This window comes from Mus caroli, chromosome 11 (assembly GCF_900094665.2).
Source record: "Mus caroli chromosome 11, CAROLI_EIJ_v1.1, whole genome shotgun sequence".
Lineage (NCBI taxonomy): Eukaryota > Metazoa > Chordata > Mammalia > Rodentia > Muridae > Mus > Mus caroli.
The window spans coordinates 63,637,386-63,650,485 of NC_034580.1; the positions used below are offsets into that span (position 1 = coordinate 63,637,386).

The 13,100-nt window shown below is 45.8% G+C and overlaps 1 protein-coding gene across 4 annotated transcripts in view; it reads right to left on the minus strand.

Annotated features, from left to right (window-relative positions):
• Nucleotides 1-8,440: 8,440 nt before the first annotated feature.
• The window catches only part of Odf4 (outer dense fiber of sperm tails 4), a 7,399-nt gene continuing 2,739 nt past the window's right edge, over nucleotides 8,441-13,100 (minus strand). For 2 of the 4 annotated variants that reach the window (XM_021177546.2, XM_021177547.2), the window contains 3 exons: nucleotides 10,210-10,383; nucleotides 9,768-9,902; nucleotides 8,441-9,523 (listed from right to left, as the gene is read on the minus strand). In XM_021177546.2, coding sequence (XP_021033205.1) covers nucleotides 9,339-9,523; nucleotides 9,768-9,902; nucleotides 10,210-10,383 — 494 coding nt within the window. In that variant the 3' untranslated portion in view covers nucleotides 8,441-9,338. The remainder of the gene's footprint in view (nucleotides 9,524-9,767; nucleotides 9,903-10,209; nucleotides 10,384-13,100) is intronic. The other 2 variants (XM_021177548.2, XM_021177545.1) reach the window with 2 other exon arrangements.

The window sequence follows — 13,100 nt, forward strand, 5'->3', positions numbered from 1 at the left end:
AAAAAAAAAAAAAAAAGAAATTCAAGGTCATCTTTAGCTACATAGCTAGTTTGGGGTCAGCGGTCTACATGAAGGAAGGAGGAAAAGAAGTCTCAGCTAATACTTTTCTTCTGCCAATTCCCCTTGTACACATTCCTCTCTCTTTAGTCTGTCAGTTTCAAGAACTGAACACTAATAAACACCAACTATGTACCACGTTACAAAGACTGAAGAAACAGGCACAAGCCTGTCTGTCAAGAGGTGCCTCGGGAGGGCTCCCCACAAACTTCACTTAAGCTGAGTTTTTGAAGAATTGCAGTTCATCCATGAACATTCTCCATCCTGCCTACTTGGCAAGATTTATTTATTTTGTGTGTGTGCACCACATGTGTGTGTGCATAGTAGGCTCACACATTCCTGTGGATCTGAGTGTATGTTTGTGCACACACGTGCCTATGTGTATGGATGTGCACCGTGTGTGTGCAGTGCCCACCGAGGCCAGAAGAAGGTACAGATCTTTTTGTACTGCAGTTAGATGGCTGTGAGCAGTCTGATGTGGGTGCTGGGAACCCAAGCTGGCTGAGTCCTTCACAAGACCAGCAGCTGCTGTTGACCACTGGGCCATTTCTTCTTTCTTCTTTTGTGAGACCCCGACTTAGAGCGTTTCTCCCTGGGGGGGGGGGTAAAGCCCCTGAAACGTTCCCCCAAGCTTGTTTTCCCTGATCTCTAAAAATACAGCCAGAAAGAAGCTTCCTTTCTTTNTTCTTTCTTATATGTAAGTACACTGTAGTTGTCTTCAGACACTCCAGAAGAAGGCGCCAGATCTCATTACGGATGGTTGTGAACCACCACGTGGTTGCTGGGATTTGAACTCCCGACCTTTGGAAGAGCAGTCGGGTGCTCTTACCCACTGAGCCATCTAACCAGCCCCCGGTCTTACACTTTCTTTGCTGCTTCTTCCTCTTCTTTTTCTTCCTCTCCCTCCTCCTCCTCTCCCTCTTCCTCTTTTCCCTCCTCCTCTCCCTCCTCCTCTTCTCCCTCTTCCTCCTCCTCCTTCTTTTTGAGACGGGGTTTCTCTGTTTAGCCTTGGCTGTCCTAGAACTCACTCTGTAGAGCAGCCTGGCCATTAACTCAGAGACCAGCCTGCCTCTGCCTCCCAAGTGCTGGCATTAAAAGACCCGTGCCTTCACACACAGCTAATGTAGGTTTTGTTTTTGTCGTTGTTTTACTTTTAATGTAGGTGGCTTCTGTTATTATTATCCTTTCCCATAGAAGTCTTTTATTGTTCCCAGAGACCCCCAAATCAAGCTCATAGTCCAGGATCTTGTTTCTGGAGCTGGTGGCTTCTCAGCCTGCAGCCCTGTTTGCTCTGGGCTCCCCCAAGCTGTTTCTCTAGCCTGTTTTTATAGCACATTCTGTCTCCTTTGTATTAGAGGAAGCAGACTTGATACAATCTTTATTGGAGATACTTGACAGATGTCATTCAGGAATCAAAGTTAGCTCTCGACAGTTAGGGAGATCACCTCTGCACTCAGAACGCGGCGTTGAGAAGAACACGGCCACGTGTGTATGATTTTTCCACCAAAAAGACATCATTCGAGTCAATTATAAGGAAACAATCGATAAACCCAGACATCCTATAAATTACTCGGTCTGAATTCTTTACAAAACAACAATACTTCAATAATCCTGAAAGACAAACACTAAACAACTGTTCTGACCAAAGAAGGCTAGAGAGACATGGCCGCTGAATGCAGAGCCTTCTGCATGATCTGGTGTTTTTGTCCAGCACAGAGGAATCGCCGGGGAAACCTCAGCACTGTCTGAGGATCATGTCATATAGTGTTGCATCAGGGATAATGTCTTGACCCCTAGAGAGCATGTACTGCGGTTACAAGAGCATGGCCTGGATTTTGGGAACTACGTGTTGAACTATTGGGAGGAGGGCAGGGGTGGAGAGCAGCATGCAGCTTACTGCAACTTCCACTTAGATGGTACAGGACAGAAAGAAAGTGTGGAGAGGGAGGAGGTGAGACAAAGCCAAGGCATCCGATGTTCATGCTTAGAGATTGTGCGGAGGAAGTGAACAAGAATCACTGTGCTATTCTTTCTTATTTTATTTTATTTTATTTTGTTTTTTCAAGACAGGATTTCTCTGTATAGCCCTGGCTGTCCTGGAACTCACTTTGTAGACCAGGCTGGCCTCGAACTCAGAAATCCACCTGCCTCTGCCTCCAGAGTGCTGGGATTAAAGGCATGTGCCACCACTGTCCGGCTTAAGCTGAGTTTTACATTGGACTTACACTCCTAGGAGCAAGGCCATAGTAAGAGGATATTCACGACCAGGCTGGCCTTGAACTCAGAAACCTGCCTGCCTCTGCCTCCCAACTGCTGGGATTAAAGGCATGCGCCACCACTGCCTAGCTTGGATGTTCACTTTTGAAGAAATTATCAGGCTGCTTTTCCAGTGGCTCTATTGTTGAACATTCTTACTGTGATGAGTGAGAAGTCCTGTTACATTCTTGCTAGCATTGGGTGGTGTCAGTGGTTTTGGATTTTAACTAGTCTAATAGGAGTACTGAAATCCTTTGTTGTGGTTTTAAGGTTTTTTGTTTTTTTTTTTTTTCACTGTGGGAGGGTCATGCATGTGGAGGTCAGGGGACAACTTGCAGGAGTCCATTCTTTCCTTCCACCGTGGGTTCAGGAATTTAACTCAGGTCACCAGGTTTGTGCAGCGACAGCTTTTTCCTAAGACAGTTTTTACGGGCATTTCATCTGTTGATGTTGTTAACACACAGGTCCCTACCTAGGCATGGTTAAGTCCAATATCTTTTTACAGGCCCGCTGGCCAGTCTGGCTATAGATATTCTTTGGTGAGGTATCTCTGTCCATCAGCTATGGGCTCTGCCTTTGTCTCTCATTCAAATACCGAGGGCAACAGATCAGCCTGTGTCTTGAATTTCATCAGTTAACTTAGTGGAGGGAACTCCCACTTGCAATTAAATTCTCTAGTCTGCTCATGGGCCAGAACACGTCACGGGATCCGCACAAGGAAGACAAAAGTTATCATCTTAACATGTTCCCTGAAGATAGGGAGCTGGGCAGCTTTAACGAGCAGTGTGTAGGGCTCCGGAAGGAGGATAAATGGCACGACTGACCTGAGCCAACTCTGGGTGCAGAAGCAGAGAGTTTACTAAGAAAAAGTACAGGCTGGGTGTGGTGACAGATGCCTTTGATCCCAGCACCTCAGAGGCAGAGGAGAGAGGATCTCTGAGAGTTCAATGCCCACCCGGTCTACATAGGGAGTTCCAGGCCAGCTGTCTCAACAAACAAAAAGGAGAAGAAAGAAAAGAGAGACGGAAGGGAGCCAGCACAGACAGAAAGGTCAGGAGCGGCAACGACTGTACCCTAAACTTACACGTATCAGGTTACTTACTTATGTGTGAATATGCACTCTTATATGGAACACACACTTTTTTTAAATATCTTTTTTTTTAAGATTTATTTATTTTTATTATATATAAGTACACTGTAGCTGTCTTCAGACAATCCAGAAGAGGGAGCCAGATCTCATTACGGATGGTTGTGAGCCACCATGTGGTTGCTGGGATTTGAACTTCAGACCTTTGGAAGAGCAGTCAGGTGCTCTTACCCACTGAGCCATCTCACCAGCTGGAACACACATTTTTAAAGCAGCACTATTACAGCCGAGAGGTGGAAACAACTCAAACATCGATCAGTGTGTGAATAAACAAACAGGAAGTGGTAGATAGATAGTGGGATATTATTTAAGGCTTTTGTTGTTGTTGTTGTTTTTTGTTTTTCTAATTGAGACAGAATCTTACTAGATCACCCTGGCTGTTCTGGAATGTGTAGACAGGTAAGCGTCAAACCCAGAAGGCTTTTAACCACTGAGCTATCTGGAGTAGTAGTGTGGTCCCTGGAATATTAGTGTAAGCAAGTTAAGTTATTCTTACCTAAAAAAAAAAAAAAAGCCTATTTTTCTTATGTGTGGGAGTGCATGGAGGTCAGATCAGAAGAGGACGTGGGAGCCTCCAGGACTGGGGTTATGGATGGAGAGTTATGAGCCACCAGGTAGGTACTGGCAACAGAACCTGGGTCCTCTACAAGAGCAGTCGGTGCTCTTAACCGCTGAGCCATCCCTCCAGTCCCAGAGCGTTTTTTAATTCTTACTTAAAATTAAATTCCTATGTTCTATCTGATATTAATGCTTCCTGAAGACATTGTTCTAGTTGACGTTAACCAAACACCAAACACTGCATGGTTCTACTTGAATGTGTTGACTCAGGGAATGAAGTGATGGGCACAGGCAGGGCAATGGAGGTTGCTAGAAGATAGATAAAGGAGAAAGTGGGAAGCTGTGTGGAACGGGTGGAGGTGAAACGTGGTCCTGATGGTGATGGCTGCAGCACCTGGGCAAGCACTGAAGGATGCTGATCCACACGCCACAAAAGCTAAGACGGCTAAGTGCATATTTTATTACAGTTTCTGTTCACAAATGGTTGGGTGTCGGAGGGTCACAGTGGTGGGCTTGTGTTGAGATGGCGTCTTACCTTGTTAGCCTGGCTAATACTGAACTCACCAGCCCCCTGAGTACCTGAAACTATAGATGTCACCATCGATTTTAAAGATTCACATTTTTTTTCTTTCTCTCTCTCTCTCTTTTTTTTTTTTTTCTTTTTGGCTTTTGGAGACAGTTTCTTTTTTTTTCTTTTCTTTTCTTTTCTTATTTTTTTTTTTAATGTTTCTTCTAAGGGAGTTGACAGCATTCCTGTATTTTTTTTTTAAGATTTATTTATTATATGTAAGTACACTTCAGACGCACCAGAAGAGGGCATCAGATCTCATTACGGATGGTTGTGAGCCACTATGTGGTTGCTGGGATTTGAACTCAGGACCTTCAGAAGAGCAGTCAGTGCTCTTAACTGCTGAGCCATCTCTCCAGCCCCGGAGACAGTTTCTTTTGTGTAATCCTGGCTGTCCTGGAACTCAGTTTGCAGACCAGGCTGGCCCCGAACTTGCAGATACACCTGCCTCTGCCTTCGGAGTGCTGGAATTAAAGGCGTGCGCCACCAGCAGCTGGCTACATTCACACATTTTACAAGGGGATTAAAAGGTCTTCTTTCTCCCTGGTTAGACATCTGAAGACAGGTGGGGTCTGTCAGCTATACTGAAGTCAACCATAAAATTTCTTTTTTTAACTAGGATTCTAACCAAACCTCTGAAGTCCAATCCAGAAATATGGTCTAGAGATAGATGTTCGGGTGGTGTTTCCATCAGTATTCAGTGAACAGAGGCCTCTCTAGGCTGGCTAAAGCAACCTTCCTTGAATGGATTATTCAAGGCCATCTACTGAGTGAGACGTCATGCCAGTTCTTCATGTAGAAAAAAAAAAATTTTAGTTGTGAATGACAGTGTGTGTTAGGGGTTGTCAAGTCATCATATGAAATCCACTTTAGCCAGGTGGTGGTGGGGCATCAAGCTCAGGAGACAGACGCAGGCAGGTCTCTTAGTTCAAGGCCAGCCTGGTCTACAGAGGGAGTCCCAGGACAGTCAGGGCTACACAGAGAAACCCTGTCTTGGAGAACAAAACAAACAAACAAAACAAAACAAAAGATGCACTAAACAAAAATACAAATATAAAAGGAGCTGTATTTACACAGACACACACACACAAAATGTCTCTGAGTGCCTGCTTTAGCTCTGCTGTTAGTTTTCAGAGCTAGGGACTGTACCCAGAGCTTTTGGAATGGCAGGCAAAACTACTACCATTTAAATCCTCAACCCTCAATGATATTGCAGGGTTTTGTTTGGTTTGTTTGTTTTCAAAATTAGATCATAAAAGGCACCAGGGTTTCCTTCTTTCTGTCTGCTAGGCTGTTTACTCTGGGTACAGTTAAACATGGACAAACAGAACTGAGGCTTTCTGCAAATGGTGTGCATGGATGGAAACTGGAAACTTCCTCGTGGAAGCTGATCCTCTCCTCCAACTCCAGCCACGAATGCACACACCAGCTGCAGTTCCAGCCTACGTTTGTTTGTTTGTTTGTTTGTTTGTTTGAGACAGGGTTTCTCTGTATAGCCCTGGCTGTCCTGAACTCACTTTGTAGACCAGGCTGGCCTCGAACTCAGAAATCCGCCTGCCTCCCGAGTACTGAGATTAAAGGTGTGCGCCACCACGCCTGGCAGTGTTTGTTTGTTTTTGAAACAGCATCTCTCTATGTTTGCTGGCCTGGAGCTTGCTTTGTAGACCAGGCTGGCCTCAGACTCAGTCTCCTTTGCTTCCCGAGTGTTGGGATTAAAGGTGCTGGCCACCATACCTTGCTTTCCAGCCAACATCTTGACTTGTAACCGCATGCGAGGCCCTGGGAAAGGGTTGTGCAGTTATGACAACTTCATTCCTCAGTGCATACTCACTCCAAGGAGATGGACTTAATATGCCTAGCAGGTGTCTTCATTCCCTGATAAAGGCATTATTCGCGGCAAACAAGACACGAGACTACCTTAAATGCCTATTAAGGGAAGCTAATGGAAAGAAAACGTGGTGTGTGTCTACAATGGACTATTTGTCCTCTACGTTATTTTTATGTTCATTTTACATGTACGGGTGTTTTGCCTGTATGTCTGTCTATGTCCCATGTGTGCCTAGTGGCTTTGAAGGCCAGAAAAAAAGGTACTGGATCCCCTGGAACTGGAGTTATCCCCCCAGGTAACTGTGAGTCACCATGTGTGTGCTACAAGTCAAACTCAGATCTCTGGCAGACAGAGCAGCTAATATTCTTGTTTTGTTTTGTTGTTTGTTTTTTCGAGACACAGTTTCTCTGTGTAGCCCTGGCTGTCCTGTAACTCACATTGTAGACCAGGCTGGCCTCAAACTCAGAAATCCACCTGCCTCTGCCTCCCAAAGGCTGGTATTAAAGGCGTGTGCCACCACAGCCTGGCCAGCTAATATTCTTTACTGCTCTTCTAGAGGTCCAGAGTTCAGTTCCCAGAAACCACAAGGTAGCTCAAGAAAAAAAAAAAAATCCGTATGTAATGGGATCTGATGCCCTCTTTTGGTGTGTCTGAAGACAGCCACATGGTACCCATATATGTAAAACAAATAAATCTTTTAAAAAATAGTTTTTAAAAAAAGGAGGGGTGGGGAGACTTATTCAGCCTTTAAAAAGAAGGAATGCCTTTAATGCCAACACTTGGGAGGCAAAGGCAGATGGATCTCTTGAGTTCATAGTCAGCTATGAATTAACGCTATCAGTTCTTAATAGGACCCAGCCAGCAGCCCCCCAATAATTGAGACTTAGTCCTAGTGATTTATTTAATCAGCTTTATCATAATTACTGGATGATAACACTTAATCTATTTTTCTAGTTTAGACTGGCTATATCCCAGCTGTGCTCTCCAAGTTCTTTGCTGTTTGAGACTCTCCCAGGCTGTTCCCCCGCCCCTCATCAGTCTGTCCTCAGAGAGCACTTCTTTCAGCCATGTGCTCCTGGTCCATCCTATCTAACAGAGACCTCCTGTTCTCTGTCTGCTTTCTCCTCCTCTCTCCTTCTCCCCCCTCCCACTCTTTCTTAGTATTAGTAGTCGCTAGCTTTACCCCCCAGTCCAGTAACTGAAACCCCCACCTACCTCTACTCTCCCCAATAATTGGCTATAGCCACTTTTAACCAGTCAGAGCTTGGCAGCAACATTTATACAACATCACCTGGTGTAGTTTCAAACTGCTACCTTAACTGCAACCAGATCTTGTGGGCCGGTATTTAACGGTTAAATACATAGCATCACCAGACCAACGCCCATCAAAGTGGACCTCTGAGTTCAAGGTCAGCCTGCTCTACATAGAGAGCTCAAGGTCTACACAGATCAACCCTGTTTCAAGAAAAGGAAGAGGAGGAAGGTCCTGACATTTACAACTCCAAACCCAGGACTTCATGGTCAAACTCAGGGCATCAGGCTTGATGGCAGGCACTTTTACCCACTAAGCCATCTACATAGGCCCCAAAGGTACAGAGCTTCATCACAAAGGAGGAATAAATCCAGGAGATCAGCACAGTTATAGCACACGACTCCTATTGGCTCTGTGTGTTTGTGTGCTAGCTTTGAACTTGGGCAATCCTCCTGCCTCACTCAGCCTACAGAATGCCAGGACTGCAGATGGTGGTGCACCCACATCCAACTCAATGTATTGTATTTTGTTTTTTTTTTTTTTTTTTGATTTTTCGAAACAGGGTTTCACTTTGTAGACCAGGCTGGCCTCGAACTCAGAAATCCGCCTGCTTCTGCCTCCCGAGTGCTGGGATTAAAGGCGTGCGCCACCACGCCCGGCTAATGTATTGTATTTTGAAAAAAAAATCTGAAGTGTAGATTTTAGGTGCTCTTTCCACATAAAAAATATGAAGTATTTGGGATAATGCATATGCTAATGAGCTCCTTGAGCCGGCCCACATTATACACATGCTTCTAAACATCATGGTGTGCGATACACATCATGGTGTGCGGTACATGTATACAGAAGTTTGATTTGTCAACTGAAAAATAACATCCAGTTTTTAGAAACAGAACTATTTAATCAAAGTGCTTCCAGGCTCCTGTCCCTCAGACTCTATGTAAATTAACCTTTATTACATCAAGGCAGTTAAGTCAGGGATAAATTTTTACCCAGCAAAGAATAGCTCATAAACTAGATCTTACTGTAAGAGAGAGATTATATATAGGCTTGGTTTTCTTTGTACCTATGGTGTCTGGCTAGCCCCCGGGAGAAATTTGTTTGTGATCCTGAAAGAACTGCAGTCATTTTCCAGCCAGGTACATCTGTGTAATTTGGCTGGTTACGTTTTGTTTTTGTTTCTGAGGACATCGTCTCATAGAGCTCAGGCTGTCCAGCCCCCTGCCTCAGCCTCCTGGCATTATAGGTATGTGCCACCGAAGCCTGGCGAAATTTACTTCTGTTTTTCAGTTTTCAGTGCCATTTACATCAAACCCAGATTCTCGTGAGTGACAGATAAGTGTCTATACCACGGCCTCCCTCCTACGTCTGCACAGATGTGCTACGGGCAGAGGCTGCTGGGACCAACGGGCTCCAGAAAGTTCATAGGCAGGAAGAACTGGGAAAGAAACACATCGGGTTCTGCTTTTCTCCCTTCCTCTCCCTCCTCTAGTTCTCCTCGACAACCGTCAGACAGGATGAAGACATGGGCAATTTATTCCACATCACCTGAGCCACAGACAAAGCCAAGTTGAGGAAGAGGAATGCAAAGCTGGTCCCCAAATCCTCCTTTGCTCCTCCTTGGTCAGATGAGGACAGTCCTAGCCAGTGGTGTCTGGCTGGGGTGGCGAGACTACTTTATCTGGACTTGATGGCTTTGGTCGTCCTTAGGAGGCTCCTGGCTGTTCTCCTGGCTGCTGGGGGTCTGGGAGGGACTCACCAGAGACGCTGGCCCTAAGCTTCTGCAAGCAGTGCTGGTGGAGGTGCTGCTGGTAATCAGACTCCAGTAGTTTTTATGGTTGAGGTAGCAAAGAATCCCTGGCAGGGGGGGGAGCGGGGGGGGGGGGGGGGCGGGGGGGGACAAGAAAAAGGGGGGAATCTGAGAGTGGCATGGAAGGTCACAGGTGAGGTAGGCCGGAGGGAAGGTTAAGACCACCTTAAGGACTCCCAGGGGGTGGAGGGTGGGAGTGGGAGAGAGGGTTTGCCTGCCTCTTCCAGCCACACAGTCTCAGCCTGACCCATCCAAGTCCCTTCCTCCCGCAGGGCCCTCTTAAGCACTTACCACAAGTGAAATACAGGATGAGCACCAGCCAACCAATGAAATAGCTCCAGCCGATGGGAACCGATATATTCTTCCTCAGCTCGTAGATCCAGAGGTTAACAGGGAACAACAGGAGGGTGAGGAAAATTAAGGTGACTGGGAGGCAGGAGTGGAGAGATCTTATTCTCACCTAAGCATCGCACAGGGGGTCTGCCTCATCTGCCGAGCCTACAGCCACAAATCACTCACACCGAGGAAATCAACCCCTCCTGTCTCCCCGCAATCAGAAAACATCCGCTCACTTCCCTCTCCTCTTCTCCCCACTGCCCCTCTCCCACCCCCACCCCCTCTTCTCCCCCCTGCCGCTCACTCCACCCCCACCCCCACTCCCAGTGAAGAGGGAGCTGTGCCCCGGACCATGTGGGCTAGGGAATTAAGAACCTTTTTCAGAGCTGGGGGGCACCTTCACAGAAGCTCAGGATGATTCCAATCAGGCCAAAGAAAGGCATTCTCTGCAGGCACGGCAGGTACGGCAGGTGCAGCCAGGTGGTGAGGACAAAACCCAGCCCTATGGCCAGGGTGAAACTTATCTTAGCCACCCCAAAAACTGGATGGATTGTCCACATCTTAAAATTGTCTGGGGGGAAAAAATGACAAAAAAAAAAAAAATAGGGAGGAACTCAGGATGCACAAAAACGAAATACAGGTCAAGTTAACAGCTACGGGACGGACAGACACTCAGGTTGTCCGGAACCAAAGAAACCCTGCACAGGTGAGGAACAGCATTCTCCCTCAGGTAAGACCCCTGAGCTAGAGACTGAGAAGGCTGGGCAGACTCCATGACAGACTTCAGATTGGCCGTTAAGGAGACTAGACCTAAAAACTGGGCAAGTCCAACAGGCAAGCCAATTACTAACAGAAAAAAACAAAACGAAAACCAACCCCCACCCCCCACCCCATGTTCCAGCCTTCACACCCAGGTAACAGAATGTCCCTTCCACCTGGCCCGAGGCAAGGACACTGGGTCAGCAGCAGTTTCTAGTCTTCCTCAGTTAACAGTCTCCAGACTCCCCAGCAAGTTTCCAGCCCGCTCACCCCAGTAATGGAATGTCCAGAGAGAGGGACCCAACAGATTAACACAGATGTCACCTACTCCTGAATTCCCAAGTGTGCTTTAAATCAGGCCTGCAGCTCACGTGGGTGTCGCTCTGTCTTGGTAATGGGAGACCCCAGCATGCTGGACTTTTGCAGAATAAAACACTCTTTGCGTTTACATACTATTTTGAGTCCAGGGTTTCAATCTTTGGCAAATCATGGACCCTTACAAGACTGCTTGGCAATTCCAACCACTTGAATATATGAATGGCTCACACTTCTGAGCTCAGCAATGGCTGAGGTAAGAGGATAGCCATGGGTTCAAGCTACATGGTAAGTTACAAGCCAATTGGGACTACAATATAATGTTTCAAAAAATAACAAAATAAAAATAGCCAGATATGGTGGCTTACACCTTTAATATGAGCACTAAAGAGGCAGAGGTGGTCAATATCTGAGTGCAAGGCCAGCCTGGTCTACATAGTGAGTTCTAGGACAGCCAGGGCTACATAGTAAGATCCTGTTTCAACAAAACAAACAAACAAACAATTTAAAAACCAGGCATAGTGGCTCATGTCTTTAATCCCAGCATTCTAGAGGCAGAGATAGGCAGATCTCTAAGTTCAAGGCCAGCCTGGAGAATATATGTGTGTGTGTGTGTGTGTGTGTGTGTGTATGAGAGAGAGCGAGTTCCAGGACAGCCAGGGCTGCATAGAGAAAACCTATCTCAACAAATCAAAAAGAAAAAAGAATAAAAGAAAAAAATCAGTAAGAATAAATAGGAGGAAGGAAAAAATAAAACCATAAATAGCAATTCTCAAAAGAAAAATATACAAATTGTCAATGGACTTATGAAAGCTCTAGTGGCTCTCTCTCAAATGAGCTATAATTTTACATCAAGAAGCCTGGAATGACCCTAAGATTGACCCCAAAATCTCATCCCCATCTTCCTTAACTGTCCCAGTGCAGAGCGCTCGGTTGGCTCCTTTGGAATGAGTCTAATTTCATTAATGGCCATGGCACCACAGTCCACATCTTCCAGTTCGCTCCTTTTCTGGCATGACTGCATGCTTCTCAGATCCATTACCCTGGGTTTGCACTCCCAGGTCTCACTAGAATCTGGCCAGATTCTTCCCAGAGACCGGTTCCAAAGGCTTCCTTCCCAGGGATCAGAGGTAGGTTCAGGAGTGAACCCCACTCTTCTGTAACCAGTTTTCTGCATTAGTTACCTATTCATCACTGTGGCTGAGTACCTGACAAAAGGATTTAAAGTGAGAAAGGCTAATTCTGGTCCCTGGCTTCAGAGAATCTAGACCATGGTCCCTTGGCTCCATCACAGTGGCAGGAGCTGTGAAAAGTGGAGATTCTTCACTTAGTAGGAGACAGAGAGCATAGAGGGGAGGACAGGAGGGAGCCAGGGCTAGATCCCCCCAAGAGGAGCTGGAGAGATGGCTCAGCAGTTAAGAGTGCTTGCTGCTTTTATCAGAGGACCCAGGTTTAGTTCCTGACAGCCAAATGGTTACCCTCAACTGCATATAACTCCAGCTCCAGGGGATTCGATGCCCTCTTCTAGCCCCTGTGGGCACCAGGCATGCATACAGTACATAGACATGGCACACAGACAAACACATAGGCAAAAATACTCATACACATAAAATAAAGTTTAACATTTATCTTAAAAAAAAAAAAACAAAGATACCCACCCCCAGTAACTTCCTTCTTCCAATGAGGTCTCACCCCCTCCGCCCAAATTTCCAGAGCCTTTTGAAATTGGATTCTGTGACCTGGGCAGTGCTGGTGCACACCTTTAACCTCAACACTCAGGAGGCAGAGGCAGGCAGATCTCTGACTTCAAGGCCAGCCTGGTCTACAGAATGAGTTCCAGGACAGCCAAGGCTACACAGAGAAACCCTGTCTCGAAAAACCAAAAAATCAAAACAAACAAACAAAAAACCATAACGTACATAAGTCAAGTGTGGTGGCTCATGTCTGTAATACTAGCCCTCAGAGGGCTGAAGATGGCTGGGAGTTCAAAATCACCTTGAGCTACATAATGGAGTCTAGAGAGGTTCCAATCATCCCATCTGTAAAATAAGGTCAGTTATTTCTATTCTTATGGCTAATGCAAGATTCAGCTAGACAAATGGAGTAAGCATGCCATAAATGATATGTTTCCCCAGATTTGTCATTAAGATATAATACCTGTATATATATATATATATATATATATATATATATATATATATATATATATATATA